Source organism: Mustelus asterias, chromosome 5, assembly GCF_964213995.1.
Source record: "Mustelus asterias chromosome 5, sMusAst1.hap1.1, whole genome shotgun sequence".
In the NCBI taxonomy this organism is placed as follows: domain Eukaryota; kingdom Metazoa; phylum Chordata; class Chondrichthyes; order Carcharhiniformes; family Triakidae; genus Mustelus; species Mustelus asterias.
The window spans coordinates 26,738,094-26,757,059 of NC_135805.1; the positions used below are offsets into that span (position 1 = coordinate 26,738,094).

Sequence of the window (18,966 nt, forward strand, 5' to 3'; positions counted from 1 at the left end):
CTAGGAAGCCCAAATAAATTTTACCGATATGTCATGGGGCGGTGGTTAGAGTGTCTCTTATAGGTGATGGTCATTGCCTGGCATTTGCGTGGCACGAATGTTACTTGCCACTTGTCAGCCCAAGCCTGGATATTGTCCAGATCTTGTTGCGTTTGAACTTGGACTGCTTCAGTATCTGAGCAGTCGCGAATAGTGCTGAACATTGGCTCAAGTCTCTGAACTGGTGGTTAAACTCACAACCTCCAACTCAGTGCTCCCACTGAGTCAAAGCTGACTGAACAATTTACATTTCACTACTTTACTCAAGAGGGTGGCAGAGCTCCAGGAGAGAGAGAGTGTGTAAAAATTTAAAGGAGAACCATATGAAATTTGGGATCGGGGAAGGTGGAAAGAGGTATAAATCTAAAAAGGTATTTGATTTCAAGACTGGCCAAGTTGCCTGAAGCAATTTCTGACCCTGTACTGTGATATATTCCCCAGATTTTTCCAGGGAACACAAGATTCTTTGGTTGGGTTGAGTAAATAGTGCATTTTCCAGCTCAATAGTATTGTACATTTTTAAAATTCATTCATGGGGCATGAGCGTTGCCGGCTGGCCAGCATTTATTGCCCATCCATAGTTGTCTGAGGGCAGTTGAGAGTCAACCGCGTTGCTGTGGCTCTGGAATCACAGATTACTACAGTGCAGAAGAGGTCCTTCAGCCCATCGAGTCTGCACTGACACATGAAATGCCCTGACCTGCCCGCCTAATCCCACTTGCCAGCACTTGGCCCATAGCCTTAAATGTTATGGCGTGCCAGACACCTCTCCAGATACTTTTTAAAGGATGTGGGGCATCCTGCCTCCACCACTCTCCCAGGCAGCGCATTCCAGACCGTCACCACCCTCTGGGTAAAAACGTTTTTCCTCAAATCCCCCCTAAACCTCCCACCCCTCACTTTTAACTTGTGTCGCCTCGTAACTGACCCTTCAACTAAGGGGAACAGCTGCTCCCTATCCACCCTGTCCGTGCCCCTCAATCTTGAACACCCCAATCAGGTCGCCCCTCAGTCTTCTCTGCTCCAAGAAAAACAACCCAAGCCTATCCAACCTCTCTGTGTAACTTAAATGTTCCATCCCAGGCAGCATCCTGGTGAATCTCCTCTGCGCCCCCTCCAGTGCAATCACATCCTTCCCATAATGTGGCGACCAAAACTGCACACAGCACTCCAACTGTGGCCTCACAAAAGTTCTATACAACTCCATCATGACCTCTCTGCTTTTGTAATCTATACCCTGATTGATAAAGGCGAGTGTGCCGTATGCCTTTTTCACCACCCTGTTTACCGGCCTTTCCACCTTCAGAGATCTCTGGACAAACACGCCAAGGTCCCTTTGTTCTTCGGAACTTCCCAGTGTCAGACCTTCCATGGTACACTTCCTTCTCAAATTACTCCTTCCAAAGTGCATCACCTCACACTTTTCAGGGTTAAATTCCATCTGCCACTTATCCGCCTATTTGACCATCTCGTCTATATCTTTTATATCTGTAGCAAGCACAGCATTCACCGAGTCTCTCTCATTCAGATCCCCCTTAAAACATAACTCTTTGACCTAGCCTTTGATGTCCTTGTATGTCTCCATGTCACATTTTGTCTGCTAACCCTCCTGTGAAGTGCTTTAGGGCATTTGTATTACCTCAATGATGCTATATAACCCAAGACACTCAACCTCACTGTTAACCACCAGGCCAATCTGTAGGCCAGACCAGGTAAAGATGGCAGATTTCCCCCCTTAAAGGACATGTATTCATGCAAACAGCAGTTTTTGCACCTCATTTTTCAAAACATCCTGGGGTGACAAATTAGCAACCTGCCTTTATCTGACAAATCATCACGCTTGGCGGAGCCTGACATACACTAAAGAAAGAGTGTGGCAGCACGGTGGTTGACACTGCTGCCTGACAGCTCCAGGGACCCGGGTTTGATTGCGGCCTCGGATGACTTTGTGGAGATGCGCAAGTTAGGTTAGAAACATAGAAAGAAGCCCTACAGTGCTGAAGGAGGCCATTTGGCCTATCGAGTCTGCACCGACCACAATCCCACCCAGTTCCTATCTCTATAGTCCCACTTATTTATCCTGCTAGTCCCCTTAACACTAAGGGTCAATTCAGCATGGCCTGTCAGCCTAACTCGCACACCTTAGGTTGATCGACCATGCTAAATTGCCCCTCAAGTGTCAGGGAGACTAGTTAATATGTGGGGTTACAGGGATAGGGCCTTGGTGGGATTGTGGTTGGTGCACAGAATTCTCAGGGGCATGGACAGGGTGGATAGGGAGCAGCTGTTCCCCTTAGTTGAAGGGTCAGTTATGAGGGGACACAAGTTAAAAGTGAGGGATGGGAGATTTAGGGGGTATTTGAGGAAAAACGTTTTTACCCAGAGGGTGGTGACAGTCGATAGGCCCAATGGCTTTAGAACATTAGAACATTACAGCGCAGTACAGGCCCTTCGGCCCTCGATGTTGCGCCGACCTGTGAAACCAATCTAAAGCCCATCTAACCTACACTATTCCAATATCATCCATATGTTTATCCAATGACCATTTAAATGCCCTTAATGTTGGCGAGTCCACTACTGTTGCAGGCAGGGCATTCCACGCCCTTACTACTCTCCGAGTAAAGAACCTACCTCTGACATCTGTCCTATATCTATCACCCCTCAATTTAAAGCTATGTCCCCTCGTGCTAGCTATCAACATCCGAGGAAAAAGGCTCTCACTATCCACCCTATCTAATCCTCTGATCATCTTGTATGCCTCTATTAAGTCACCTCTTAACCTTCTTCTCTCTAACGAAAACAGCCTCAAGTACCTCAGCCTTTCCTCATAAGACCTTCCCACCATACCAGACAACATCCTGGTAAATCTCCTCTGCACCCTTTCCAATGCTCCCACATCCTTCCTGTAATGCAGTGACCAGAACTGTACGCAATACTCCAAGTGCGGCCGCACCAGAGTTTTGTACAGCTGCAACATGGCCTCATGGCTCCGAAACTCAATCCCTCTACCAATAAAAGCTAACACACCGTACGCCTTCTTAACAACCCTATCAACCTGGGTGCCAACTTTCAGGGATCTATGCACATGGACACCGAGATCTCTCTGCTCATCCACACTACCAAGTATCTTACCATTAGCCCAGTACTCTGTATTCCTGTTACTCCTTCCAAAATGAATCACCTCACACTTTTCCGCATTAAACTCCATTTGCCACCTCTCAGCCCAGCTCTGCAGCTTATCTATGTCCCTCTGTAACCTGCAACATCCTTCCGTAACTTGCAACATCCTTCCGCACTGTCCACAACTCCACCGACTTTAGTGTCATCCGCAAATTTACTAACCCATCCTTCTACACCCTCATCCAGGTCATTTACAAAAATGACAAACAGCTGTGGCCCCAAAACAGATCCTTGCGGTACACCACTAGTAACTGCACTCCAGGAAGAACATTTCCCATCAACCACCACCCTCTGTCTTCTTACAGCTAGCCAATTTCTGATCCAAACCACTAAATCACTCTCAATCCCATGCGTCCGTATTTTCTGCAATAGCTTACCGTGGGGAACCTTATCAAACGCTTTACTGAAATCCACATACACTACATCAACTGCTTTACCCTCATCCACCTCTTTGGTCACCTTCTCAAAGAACTCAATAAGATTTGTGAGGCACGACCTGCCCTTCACAAAACCGTATTGACTATCCCTAATCAAATTATTCCTTTCTAGATGATTATAAATCCTATCTCTTATAATCCTTTCCAAAACTTTGCCCACAACAGAAGTAAGGCTCACTGGTCTATAATTACCAGGGTTGTCTCTACTCCCCTTCTTGAACAAGGGGACAACATTTGCTATCCTCCAGTCTCCTGGCACTGTTACTGTAGACAATGACCATAAAAAGATCAAAAGCACAAAAAAATCAAAGCCAAAGGCTCTGCAATCTCCTCCCTAGCTTCCCACAGAATCCTAGGATAAATCCCATCCGGCCCAGGGGACTTATCTATTTTCACACTTTCCAGAATTTCTAACACCTCCTCCTTATTAACCTCAATCCCGTCTAGTCTAATAGCCTGTATCTCAGTATTCTCCTCAACAACATTTTCTTTTTCCTGTGTGAGTACTGACGAAAAATATTCATTTAGTGCCTCTCCTATCTCTTTGGACTCCACGCACAACTTCCCACTACTGTCCTTGACTGGTCCTAATCTTACCCTAGTCATTCTTTTACTCCTGACATACCTATAGAAAGCTTTAGGGTTTTCTCATGTCCCCTCCTGGCTCTTCTTAGCTCTTTCTTTAGGTCCTTCCTGGCTAACTTGTAACTCTCAAGCGCCCTAACTGAGCCTTCACGTCTCATTTTTACATAAGTCTCCTTCTTCCTCTTCACAAGAGATTCAACTTCTTTAGTAAACCACGGTTCCCTCGCTCGACCACTTCCTCCCTGCCTGACAGGTACATACTTATCAAGGACACGCAGTAGCTGTTCCTTGGACAAGCTCCACATTTAGAAATCATAGAAATCCTACAGTGCAGAAGGAGGCCATTCGGCCCATCGAGTCTGCACCGACCACAATCCCACCCAGGCCCTACCCCCACATATTCACCCACTAATCCCTCTAACCTACACATCTCAGGACTCTAAGGAGCAATTTTTTTTTTTAACCTGGCCAATCAACCTAACCCGCACATCTTTGGACTGTGGGAGGAAACCGGAGTACCCGGAGAAAACCCATGCAGACACGAGGAGAATGTGCAAACTCCACACAGACAGTGACCCGAGCCGGGAATCGAACCCTGGAGCTGTGAAGCAGCAGTGCTAACCACTGTGCTACCGTACCGTGCCCATCCCCTGCAGTTTCCTTCCACATCCTATGCATCCTAAATCTTGCCTAATCGCATCATAATTTCCTTTCCCCCAGCTATAACTCTTGCCCTGCGGTATACACCTTTCCCTTTCTATCGCTAAAATAAACGTAACCGAATTGTGGTCACTATCACCAAAGTGCTCACCTACCTCCAAATCTAACACCTGGCCTGGTTCATTACACCCAGTACCAAATCCAAATGTGGCCTCGCCTCTTGTTGGCCTATCTACATACTGTGTCAGGAAACCCTCCTGCACACATTGGACAAAAATTGACCCATCTAAAGTACTCGAACTATAGCTTTTCCAGTCAATATTTGTAAAGTTAAAGTCCGCCATAACAACCACCCGGTTACTTTCGCTCCTATCCAGAATCATCTTTGCAATCCTTTCCTCTAGGCCAATAGAAAACTCCCAACAGGGTGACCTCTCCATTCCTGTTGCTAACCTCAGCCCAAACTACCTCAGTGGATGAGTTCTCATCAAACGTCCTTTCTGCCACCGTAATACTGTCCTTGACTAACAATGCCACACCTCCCCCTCTTTTACCACCTTGTCTGATCTTACTGAAACATCTAAACCCCGGAACCTGCAACAACCATTCCTGTCCCTGCTCTATCCATGTCTCTGAAATGGCCACAACATCGAAGTCCCAGGTACCAACCCATGCTGCAAGTTCACCCACCTTATTCCGGATGCTCCTGGCATTGAAGTATACACTTCAAACCACCTTCCTGCCTGCCGGTACACTCCTGCGACCTTGAAACATTATTCATGACCTCACTACTCTCAACCTCCTGTACACTGGGGCTACAATTCAGGTTCCCATCCCCCTGCTGAATTAGTTTAAACCCTCCCGAAGAGCATTAGCAAATTTCCCCCCCAGGATATTGGTACCCCTCTGGTTCAGGTGTAGACCATCCTGTTTGTAGAGGTCCCACCTACCCCAGAATGAGCCCCAATTATCCAGGTATCTGAATCCCTCCCTCCTGCACCATCCCTGTAGCCACATGTTCAACTGCTCTCTCTCCCTATTCCTCTCCTCGCTAGCACGTGGCACGGGTAACAAACCAGAGATTGTTTGTTCTCGCTCTAATCTTCCACCCTAACTCCCTCAATTTCTACCTTACATCCCATCCCTTTTCCTACCTATGTCTTTGATGCCTATGTGGACCACGACTTGGGGCTGGTCCCCCCTCCCCCTTAAGGATCCCGAGACATCACGGACCCTGGCACCTGGGAGGCAACACACCAACCGCTTTCATCTGCAATGCTGGGATTCTATGAGAAGTTTGCACATTCTCCTGGTGTCTGTCTGGGTTCCCTCCTGGTACTCCAGTTTCCTCCCACAATCCAGGGACGTGTGGGTTGGATGGATTGGCCATGGTAAGTTGCCCCTTAGTGTCCCAAGATGTGTAGGCTAGATGGATCAGGCATGAGAAGTGTGTGGGGTTACAGGGATAGGACGGGAGTGAGGGCCTGGGTAAGATGCTCTGTCAGGAGAGTCAGTGCAGACTCGATGGGCTGAATGGCCTTTTCTGCACTGTAGGGATTCTATGATTCAAGTTTGGAGAGGTTACATATCAAAACATGAAAATATCATCCAATGATCAGAGTTTCTTTTCATTCTCGGTCAAGGCAGGAAATTGTCGATGTTTAAGAAGTTGCTTGTAAATGTAACAAGAGGAGACAGGAGATAATTACCAACCCACCAAAGGATGGGGAAACAGCCTTGTTGTGATTGGCATTTTATCCGGCATTGATTCAAACCGAGAGGTACTTGACAGCTTTTAGCCAACTTAGCAGCTCTTCCTGTCCTAATGTATTTCAGTCCATCAGGTGCTGAGCATCTGAAGGCCCCAGGGCAAACTTCACGCTTCCCAAGTCTTGTGCTGCGGATGCTGTGCCAGGTTCAATATTGTTAGAAGAGTTATTGCAGCAGCTGTTTCAACATTGAGGAGTTGCAAGTGATAATGTTGTAACCTAGTTTCATTTTCGGTGCAGATCTTTTGCCATTTAATTTTAAACTTTTAATAAACCTGGCTCACGGATTATAGCCTAAGCCATTTGGTCTGGAGCGATTATATTTTTGTCGGGAAGGATATGAGAGAGCAGGTGTCATTTCCAATGCACTCACTGCAATAAGGGCATTTTGGTTTGATTAACAACAACTTGCATTTATACGGTGGCTTGTAAAACAGTCCAAGGCATATCTTAGGAACATGATTAAATTGGGGTGTACATAAATTCACACTTTGGTTCACGGAATTCATTTATGGGAGTGGTTCCTGTTGCTAGGCACGAGCGCAACATGCAACGTAGCCTGAAAATTGTACTACCTGTTTTTCACATCCCCAGAATGGCTGAAAGCAAGCACTTGTCAGACCCGTGGAGGGATATAAATTCAAGCGATACCGTTTGACTGACAACCTGGTTAAGTGTGCACTTTAAATATATATATACACCAAAACAAATCCCAAATAATTCTAGGATTTCTTTTAACTTTACAAGTGAATACCCCCTCCTTTTTCCATTTGCATAGCAGTGACGAAAGAGAATGCAGAGGTTATTTTGAAGATTTTATATTTTTCCTGTCACATGTTGCTCGCAACCATAATGTCAAACAATAGACAATTCAATCATCAAAGCTTAATTATGGGAAATTTGCAATGGAAAGGATACAGATTGGATGAGTTATTAAATTGTGTGAAATTAAGCTTCCATTAAAAGGGCTAATTTCTCAGGACAGTTCAATGGGACTGGAAATAGAATACTGGAAGCATCTGGCTAAATTGCCTCATGATAGTTTTTAAAATTACTTTTTGTTAAAAATTCATTTGCAGGTTGCGGGCATCACTGGCTCAGCAGAATTTATTGTTCATCCCTAATTGCCAATGAGAAGGTGGTGGTGAGCTGCTTTCCTGAACGGCTGCAGTCCCGGAGATGTAGGTATACTCCCAGTGCTGTGAGGGAGGGAATTCCAGGATTTTGACCCAGCAACAGTGAAGGAATAGCAATATATTTCCAAGTCAGGATGGTGAGTGGCTTGGAGGTGGTGTTGTTCCCAGGCATCTGCTACTTTTGTCTTCTAGATGGTAGAGGTCATGGGTTTGGAAGGTGCTGCCTAAAGAACCTTGGTGAGTTCCTGCTGTATACCTTGTAGATACAGCGGAGGGGGGAATGAATGTTTATGGAAGGGGAAGGAATCAAGCAGGCTGCTTCATCCTGGATGGTGCCAAACGTCTTGGAGTGTTGTTCGGGCTGCACTCATCCAGGTAAGTGGGGAGTATTCCATCTCACTCCTGACTTGTAGATGGTGGACAGGCTTGGGGAAGTCAGGAGGCGAGTTACTCGCTGCAGGATTCCTAGCCTCTGACCCGCTCTTGTAGTATTTAAATCGATAGATAGATAGATACCCTACAGTGCAGAAAGAGGCCATTTGGCCCATCGAGTCTGCACCGACTACAATCCCACCCAGGCCCTATCCCCATATCCCTACATAATTACCCACTAATCCTTCTAACCTACACATCTCAGGACAGTACAAAGAACAAAGAACAATACAGCACAGGAACAGGCCCTTCGGCCCTCCAAGCCCGCGCCGCTCCCCAGTCCAGGATTGAATCCTGAATCCAGGATCCCCGCCCAATTTTCCAGCCTATCTACATACCAATATCCTATCCACCGAGCTGTCCCTCACAGCTACGATGCTTTGTTCATCACAACCTATTAACTCACCCCCACCCCCCCATTCCAGACCATGTGATCTCCAGGGAGAGGCGAAAACCCAGAGTGAAAACCCCAGGGCCAATATGGGGAAAATAAAATCTGGGAAATTCCTCTCCGACCCCCTGAGGCGATCGAAACGAGTCCAGGAGATCACACTGGCCCTGATCAGAAAATGCTTCCCAACCCTATTCATTTCCACTTCTGCTTTACGAACACCATCTGAATTCCCTGCCCCCGAGACAGGTTCCCAACTATCCGCAGTCTCGCTCTGTACTGGCACCAGCAAGATGATCATAGAATGAAGCCTTGAAACGAGAAACAAAGAACAATTAGCCCGCGCCGCTCCCTGGTCCAAACTAAACCACTCTTTTGTATCCCTCCATTCCCACTCCGTTCATATAGCTGTCTAGATAAGTCTTAAACGTTCCCAGTGTGTCCGCCTCCACCAACTTGCCCGGCAACACATTCCAGGCCCCCACGACCCTCTGTGTAAAATATGTCCTTCTGATATCTGTGTTAAATCTCCCCCCCTTCACCTTGAACCTATGACCCCTCGTGAACGTCACCACCGACCCGGGGAAAAGCTTCCCACCGTTCACCCTATCTATGCCTTTCATAATTTTATACACCTCTATTAAGTCTCCCCTCATCCTCCGTCTTTCCAAGGAGAACAACCCCAGTTTCCCCAATCTCTCCTCATAACAAAGCCCCTCCATACCAGGCAACATCCTGGTAAACCTCCTCTGTACTCTCTCCAAAGCCTCCACGTCCTTCTGGTAGTGTGGCGACCAGAACTGGACGCAGTATTCCAAATGCGGCCGAACCAACGTTCTATACATCTGCAACATCAGACCCCAACTTTTATACTCTATGCCCCGTCCTATAAAGGCAAGCATGCCATATGCCTTCTTCACCACCTTCTCCACCTGTGACGTCACCTTCAAAGATCTGTGGACTTGCACACCCAGGTCCCTCTGCGTCTCTACACCCTTTATGGTTCTTCCATTTATCGTGTAGCTCCTCCCTACATTATTCCCACCAAAATGCATCACTTCGCATTTATCAGGATTGAACTCCATCTGCCATTTCTTTGCCCAAATTTCCAGCCTATCTATATCCTTCTGTAGCCTCTGACAATGTTCCTCACTATCTGCAAGTCCTGCCAGTTTTGTGTCGTCCGCAAACTTACTGATCACCCCAGTTACTCCTTCTTCCAGATCATTTATATAAATCACAAACAGCAGAGGTCCCAATACAGAGCCCTGCGGAACACCACTAGTCACAGGCCTCCAGGCGGAAAAAGACCCTTCCACTACCACCCTCTGTCTTCTATGACCAAGCCAGTTCTCCACCCATCTAGCCACCTCCCCCTTTATCCCATGAGATCCAACCTTTTTCACTAGCCTACCATGAGGGACTTTGTCAAACGCTTTACTAAAGTCCATATAGACAACATCCACGGCCCTTCCTTCGTCAACCATTCTGGTCACTTCTTCAAAAAACACCACCAGGTTAGTGAGGCATGACCTCCCTCTCACAAAACCATGCTGACTATCGTTAATGAGTTTATTCCTTTCTAAATGCGCATACATCCTATCTCTAAGAATCTTCTCCAACAACTTCCCCACCACGGACGTCAAGCTCACCGGCCTATAATTACCCGGGTTATCCTTCCTACCCTTCTTAAATAACGGGACCACATTAGCTATCCTCCAATCCTCTGGGACCTCACCTGCGTCCAGTGACGAGACAAAGATTTGCGTCAGAGGCCCAACAATTTCACCTCTCGTCTCCCTGAGCAGCCTTGGATAGATTCCATCAGGCCCTGGGGATTTGTCAGTCTTTATATTCTCTAACAAACCTAACACTTCCTCCTTTGTAATGGAGATTTTCTCCAACGGTTCAACACTCCCCTCCGAGACACTCCCAGTCAACACATCCCTCTCCTTTGTGAATACCGACGCAAAGTATTCATTTAGGATCTCCCCTACTTCTTTGGGCTCCAAGAATAAGGCCCCACTTTTGTCCCTGAGAGGTCCGATTTTTTCCCTAACAACCCTTTTGTTCCTAACGTATGAATAAAATGCCTTGGGATTCTCCTTAATCCTGTCTGCCAAGAACATTTCGTGACCCCTTTTTGCTCTTCTAATTCCCCGTTTGAGTACTTTCCTACTTTCTTTGTACTCCTCCAGAGCTCCCTCCGTTTTTAGCTGCTTGGACCTAACATACGCCTCTCTTTTCTTTTTGACCAGTCCCTCAATTTCCCTGGTTATCCACGGTTCTCTAATCCTACCCTTCCTATCCTTCTTGCCCCAGTAAGGGGCAATTTTAGCATGGCCAATCAACCTAACCCGCACATCTTTGGACTTTGGGAGGAAACCGGAGCACCCTCCACATAGACAGTGACCCGAGCCGGGAATCGAACCCAGGTCCCTGGAGCTGTGAAGCAGCAGTGCTAACCACTGTGCTACCGTGCCACCCTGGTGCAGTTCAGGTTCCGGTCAATGGTAGCACTCAAGATGTTGATAGTAGGGGATTGAGCGATGGTAATGCTGTTGAATGTCAAGGGGTTAAATTTTCTCTTGTTGGAGATGGTCATTGCCTGACGTCAATGTTACTTGCCAATTGTTAGCCCAACCAGGACATTGTCCAGGTCTTGATGCATTTAGATATGGACTGCTTCATTATCTGAGGAGTTAAGAATGGTGCTGAACACTTTGCAGGCATCAGCAAACATTCCCAAATCTGACCTTATGATGGGAGGAAGGTCGTTGATGAAACAGTTGAAGATGGTTGAGCCTAGGAAACTACTCTGAGGAGCTCCTGCAGTGATGTCCTGGAGCTGGGTTGATTGATCTCCAACAACCACAGCCATCTTCTTTTGTGCTAGGTATAACTCCAGCCAGTGGAGAGTTCTCTTTCAGATTCCCATCGCAGTTTAGCCAGGACTTCTTGATGCCATATTTAGTCAAATGCTGCCTTGGTGTCAAGGGCAGTCACTCCCACCTCACATCTAGAGTTCAGCTGTTTTGCCCATTAACATGGCTGTAAAAATGAGGTCAGTAGGGGAGTGGCCCTGGCAGAACCAAAACTGAGCGTCCGTGAGCAGGTTATTGCTGAGTAAGTACCACTTCATAGTGCTGCTGATGGCCCCTCCCATCACTTCACTGAGAGTTCCAAAGCCGCACAAGCCTCAAAAAAAAATTTTCCTCAAAATTCTCCTAAAAGGGCGACCCCTAATTTTAAAATGGTGCCCCCTAGTTCAGGACTCACTCACAAGTGGAAACATCCTTTTCACATCCAGCTTGCCAAGACCATTCAAGATCTTATTCACTTCAATCAAGTCACCTCTCAAATCTTCTAAATGCCAGGAGACTCAAGGGCAAGCTGTCATACCTATCCTCACCTATTCATTCCCATTATCAGTCTAGTACCTCTGAACGTTTTCCTGTGCACCCACTGAAAAATGGTGTGGGCAATGTAAAATACATTGGGTGGCACAGTGGTTAGCACTGCTGCTTCACAGCGCCAGGGACCCAGATTCAATTCTGGCCTCAGAGGATTGTCTGTGTCGAGTTCGCCCTTTCTCCCCGGGTCTGCGTGAGTTTCCTCCCGATGCTCCGGTTTCCTCCCGCAGTCCAAAGATGTGCAGGTTAGGTTGATTGGCCATGCTAAATTGCCTCTTAATGTCACAAGATATATAGGTTCGGGGGATTAGCAGGGTAAATATGTGGGGTTACGGGATAAGGGCTTGGGTAAGAGTCGGTGCAGACTCGATAGGCTGAATAGTCTCCTTTTGCACTGCTGGGATTTTATGATCGACTTGCCCATTCCATACTTTGAACAAATTAACTTAAAAATGTTTGGACTTTTAAACAGTTAACGAGAAAATGAACCTTATTCTCTGTGGCTATGTTATATTTTGTCTCCTCTTCTCAAAGACATAGAATGCAAACTACTTCTGCTGGTGGCAGCACAGATGGTATAATCAGATTGAAAAGCCTCCAGTATTAACAATTTATGATTCAACAAGATAATCAAACTATTCTTCATGCTGAGTGGCAGCACGGCATAAATATGACCAGGTCATGCTGGACAGAATGAACTGCGGGTACAATATTTTAAACTCTAGCTTTTCAACTTCACTTTGAAAGCATTCATTTCAGGAGCTGCTTAGTCAACTAATGAAAGAGCATCTTACCCCTCGATACACACAGACGCACTTTTGACAGTGAAGTTTAAGAATACAGCCTGCAGCTTTCAAACACCAAACAACACAGCAGAAATGTTGAATGCCAGGGATATTAAAAAGCTTTGGGCCACTTATAACGACAGGAAAATAAACTTACATTTATTGAAGAAGCTGCCGTATCTATACTGCTGGAATACAAAAGGGAGTGGCATCGAGGTGGACAATCCGGTCTGCGTGACAGAGGTGCAGTGAAGAAAAGGGCAGGCAGTCCACTGCCTAACAGTGCTCACACATAAACTACCTACAAGAGGGGGAAGAAAATGAAGAGGTTTATGAAAACAAAAACGTGACAATTAAAAAATGACAGACCAGTGTGAATATACAACTCTGTCCCTGCCGGTCCTTTTGACAGGCAACCTGACATCCTGTTTCTGTGGTAAATAAAAACAGAAAATGATGGAAAAACTGAACAGATCTGGCAGCATCTGTGGAGAGAAACAAAAAGTTAACATTTCAAGTCCATCTGATTGCTGCACTTCTGTGGTAACTGGAAATTTTGTTGGTGCTCGAAGTCTACATTGTTGATATATATTGACATATAGTACAGAATGTGACCATTCAGCAGGGGGCTAGCAGGGTAAATATGTGGGGTTACAGGGATAGGGCCTGGATGGGATTGTTCTTGGTGCAGGCTCGATGGGCCAAATGGCCTCTTTCTGCATATATGATTCCAAAGATGGTAAATAACGAGAAGCCTTGGAACAAAATGTTTATACGACTGATAATAGGGAGGCTAATTTAAGCCTATTATTTGAATCATGGGCATGTTTGTTTGCTTTATTCTTTCTACCCATTGTAACATATCAATATTCTTACGTTAAGGGCAGAAAAGAGCTTGCATAGAAAGAAAAAATGGCAGTAGATCCTCTCAGTGTGCATCACACTGACTAATGACATCAAGAAATTATTCAATGTTGAACAAGGATTTATGCACATTGTGCTGCCTCCCAAATGTATAGGAATTCAGCACTAACCGCAATAGGTTCACCAAGCACCGTATTGAGAAGTTGAAAAACACTACAATACTATTCTACACCACTGCCTAGATCCAGCTCAGAATAAAGGGGAAGAACCAGGAGGTTAAACACTGTTGATAAAAAGATTAGTTTATTTCAGAATTGACAGTAAACAAATCTAGTGCGCATTTGCAAAAATACTTAATTTACTTGCAAAGTCATTTGATATTTTCCTTTTACAGATTCACAAAGTTGTTACGGTGCAGAAGGAGGCTGTTTGGTCCATCATGCCTGCTCTGGCTCTCCGAATGAAGTACTCATCTAGTGCCATTCCCTGGAAACCCTGCAGATCCATCCTTTTCAAGTAACAGTCCAATTCCCCTTCCCATGCTTTGACTGAACCTGCCTCCAGCACACTTTCAAGCAGTGCATTCCAGACCCTAACCACTGCCTGCGTGAAAAAGGTTTTCCTCATATCACTTGGGCTTATTTTACTTTAAATCTGTGCCCCCTCGTTCTCTATCCTTTCCACAGGACTATAGAATCCCTACAGTGCAGGAGGCCATTCAGCCCATCAAGTCTGCACCCACTCTCCGAAAAAGCATCTTACCCAGGCCCACCCCCGCCCTATCCCCGTAACTCTGTGCATTTACCATGGCTAATCCCCCTAACCTACATATTTTGGGTCACTAAAGGGGCAGTTTAGCACGACCAATCCACCTAACCCACACATCTTGGAATGTGGGAGGAAATTGGAGCTCCCGCAGGAAACCCAATCAGACAAAGGAAGAACGTGCAAACTCCACACAGACAGCCACCCGAGGCCGGAATTGAACCCGAGTCCCTGGCGCTGTGAGGCAGCAGTGCTAACTATGAGTGGGAAATGTGTCCCTATCTACTCGCTCCAGATCCCTCATGCTTTTGAATACCTCGATCAAAGCTCTCAGCCTTCTGTTCTATTTCCAGAGATGCTGTCAGACCTGCTAAGATTTTCCTGCATTTTCTGTTTTGCTTCAGATTCCAGCAGTTTATATTAACGGGTGCACGGGGTACAATTTCAGAATTTGACACAAAACGTAGAAGTATTGCGAAATGTGAAGACGATGATGATGGACTTAAATAGGACATAGACAGGCGGACACATGACAGAAGCAGTTCAGTGCAGAGAGGTAGGAAATCATATGTTTTGGTAGGGAGACTGAGGAAAGGCAATATATAAACAAAGGAACTGTAGGAGCACAGGCACTTTGAGGTGTTATGTGCAGAAATCATTTGTCAGTTGAGAAAGCAGCCAATATGTTTTACGGGATAAGGTTGGTATGAAGATTACCATTAAGATGAAAGCAAATTAATGCAGATTCCATTTGGCCCATCAAGTCAAAGTTCAGCCAATAGTGACGATGCCAGCTCTGTGCAAGTGAAGTCACATCCATTCATGTAAACCAGGAAAAGCAGTGCTCCTACTGCCAACACTTGGGAGAACCCCACTATAAATCTTCCTCTAATCCAGAAAGGAAACAACTGTTCAAAAGCTACACTCTGCATCCGGTCACGGCATCTGGGGTGGCGTGGTGGCACAGTGGTTAGCATTGCTGCCTCACAGTGCCTGTGTTCGGGTACACTGAGGGAGAATTTAATATGGCCAATGCACCTATCCAGCACGTCTTTGTCAAAGCTTTGACAAAGGGCTATCCGGGCTCGAAACGTCAGCTCTTTTCTCTCCTTACAGATGCTGCCAGACTTTCCAGCATTTTCTCTTTTGGTTTCAGATTCTAGCATCTGCAGTAATTTGCTTTTATCCAGGGGATTTTCACAGTAACTTCACTGCAGTGTTAATGTAAGCCTACGTGCGACACTAATAGTCAGCTAACTTCACCTCCATGCTATAATAAAAACAGAAAATGCCAGGAAAACTCAGCAGGTCTGGCAGCATGTATGGAGAGAAAGAAAATAATTAACGTTTTGGATCCGTCTGACTCTTCTTCAAAGACTCATAAACGTTAACACTATTTTTTGCTCTCCACAGATGCTGCCAGCCAGGCCTGTTGGGTTTTGAGCATTTTCTGTTTTTATTTCAGATTTCCAGCATCCACAGTATTTTGCTTTTATTTATACCCACACTGTCACTGGATGTTTTATCCTGTGGGCTTTAACTTTGCTGACAAGTCTGTTACGTGGCACTTTATAAAATGCCTGTTGGATATGTGAAAGATGGTTACAAAAGGAAGCTGTTCAGCCAGTAGTGACTGTGTCAGCTCTGTGCAAGAGCAATAACAAAGCATGTGGAGGCAGTGGCGTACTGGTATTGTCACTGGACTAGTTATTCAGAGACCTAGGGTAATGCTCTTGGGACCCAGGTTTGAATCCCACCATGGGAGATGGCGAAATTTGAATTTTTAAAAATCTGGAATTAAGAGTCTAAGAATGACCATGAAACCGTTGTCGATTGTCATAAAAACCCGTCAGGTTCACCAATGACCTTTCGGGAAGGAAATCTGCCACCATTACCTGGTCTGGCCTACACGCGACTCCAGACCCACAGCAATTTGGTTGATTCTTAACTGCCCTCTGAGATGGCAATAAACATAGAAACATAAAAAAATAGGAGCAGGAGGAGGCCACCTGACCCTTCGAGCCTGCTCCGCCATTCATTACGATCATGGCTGATCATCCTACTCGATGGCTAATCCTCTTTCTCCCCATAACCTTTAATCCCATTCGCCCCAAGTGCTATATCCAGTCGCCTCTTGAATGCTGGCCCAGCCAATGACACCCACATCCTACGAACTAATGAAAAAAAAACATGACGAGCCCCACTCCCCTGCGGCTTGGGAGTGTGTCGGAGGCAGATTCAATTATGGCTTTCCAAAGGGATTTGAATAGCTGGAGAAAAACAAAAGACTGCAGGTCCATGTACACCACACCCTACCCTCAATAACCCTCTGTGTTAGTTCATTGCAAAAATCTTGATCAAATTAAACACAATTTGCCCTTAACAAATCCATGCTGGCTCTCCTTAATTAATCCACATTTGTACAAGTAACCGTTGACACCAAGGACAAATTAGGACAAAATTGTCCATAACATGTCTCAACGATCAACTAATTATCTCTTGATAATGTCATCGTGGCTCCTTTGGAATGATCATTAATCAACTACGGATTAAATCAACCACATACTAAATGTCAACATTGGCAGCACACTCAGCACTCCAAACAGGCCAAAGGGCAAATAAAAACCACCCATTAAAGGTTACGTTCCACATTTTCAAAGTATCTTAATTTTAACAAAAGAATTTTATACCTAGGATAAGAATTATAAATTGCTTGAGCTACACACTTTTTTTCTAATCAGAACAGCTGTCCAGAATAAATCTCAAATATAAAGTATAATAAAAGCAATATATCATGGACGCTGCAAAACTGAAATAAAAAAACCCAGAAAACTCTGAAAAAGCTCAGCAGGTCTGGCAGCACCTGTGGAGGGAGAGAAATTGGGTTCATGTTTCAACTTCGTATGACTCTTCAATTTGATTTATTGTCACATAATTGGGATACGTAATCGGGTGGCACAGTGGTTAGCGCTGCTGCCTCATAGCGCCAGGGACTCGGGTTCAATTCCGGCCTCGGGTCACTGTCTGTGTGGAGTTTGCACATTCTCCCTGTGTCTGCGTGGGTTTCCTCCGGGTGCTCCAGTTTCCTCCCACAGTCCAAAGATGTGAGGGTTAGGTTGATTGGCCATGGGAAATTGATCCGAGTGTCAGGGGGATTGGTAGGGTAAATATGTGGGGTTACAGAAATATGGCCTGGTTGGGATTATGATCAGTGCAGACACGATGGTCCCAATGGCCTCCATCTGTAGGGATTCTATGATGTGGAGATGCCGGCGTTGGACTTGGGTAAACACAGTAAGCAGTCTCACAACACTAGGTTAAAGTCCAACAGGTTTATTTGGTAGCAAAATCCACTAGCTTTCGGAGCGCAGCTCCTTCATCAGGTAAGTGGGAGTTCTGTTCACAAACAGGGCATATAAAGACACAAACTCAATTTACAAAATAATGGTTGGATTGCGAGTCTTTACAGGTAATCAAGTCTTAAAGGTACAGACAATGTGAGTGGAGAGAGCATTAAGCACAGGTTAAAGAGATGTGTATTGTCTCCAGACAGGACAGTTAGTGAGATTTTGCAAGCCCAGGCAAGTCGTGGGGGTTACAGATAGTGTGACATGAACCCAAGATCCCGGTTGAGGCCATCCTCATGTGTGCAGAACTTGGCTAACAGTCTCTGCTCAGCGACTCTGCGCTATTGTGTGTCATGAAGGCCGCCTTGGAGAACGCTTACCCGAAGATCAGAGGCCAAATGCCCGTGACTGCTGAAGTGTTCCCCAACAGGAAGAGAACACTCTTGCCTGGTGATTGTCGAGCGGTGATCATTCATCTATTGTCGTAGCGTCTGCATGATTTCCCCAATGTACCATGCCTCCGGACATCCTTTCCTGCAATGTATCAGGTAGACAACGTTGGCCGAGTTGCAAGAGTATGTACCGTGTACCTGGTGGATGGTGTTCTCACGTGAGATGATGGCATCCGTGTCGATGATCCAGCACGTCTTGCAGAGTTTGATGTGGCAGGGTTGTGTGGTGTCGTGGTCACTGTTCTCCTGAAGGCTGGGTAGTTTGCTGCGAACAATGATCTGTTTGAGGTTCTGCGGTTGTTTGAAGCCAAGAAGTGGGGGTGTGGGGATGGCCTTGGCGAGATGTTAGTCTTCATCAATGACATGTTGAAGGCTCCGGAGAAGATGTCGTAGTTTCTCCGCTCCGGGGAAGTACTGGACGACGAAGGGTACTCTGTCCGCCATGTCCCATGTTTGTCTTCTGAGGAGGTCGGTGCAGTTTTTCGCTGTGGCGCGTTGGAACTGTCGATCGATGAGTCGAGCGCCATATTCTGTTCTTATGAGGGCATCTTTCAGCATCTGGAAGTGTCTGTTGCGATCCTCCTCATCTGAGCAGATCCTGTGTATACGGAGGGCTTGTCCGTAGGGGATGGCTTCTTTAACATGCTTAGGGTGGAAGCTGGAGAAGTGGAGCATTGTGAGGTTATCCGTGGGCTTACGGTACAGTGAAGT

General features: G+C 45.9%; 1 protein-coding gene across 1 annotated transcript in view; it reads right to left on the reverse strand.

The window, feature by feature from the left end:
• The window catches only part of mrps5 (mitochondrial ribosomal protein S5), a 156,217-nt gene that overhangs the window by 117,030 nt on the left and 20,221 nt on the right, over positions 1-18,966 (reverse strand). Inside the window, exon 2 of the mRNA XM_078212306.1 lies at positions 12,985-13,128. Within this exon, the coding sequence (XP_078068432.1) occupies positions 12,985-13,128 (144 nt within the window). The remainder of the gene's footprint in view (positions 1-12,984; positions 13,129-18,966) is intronic.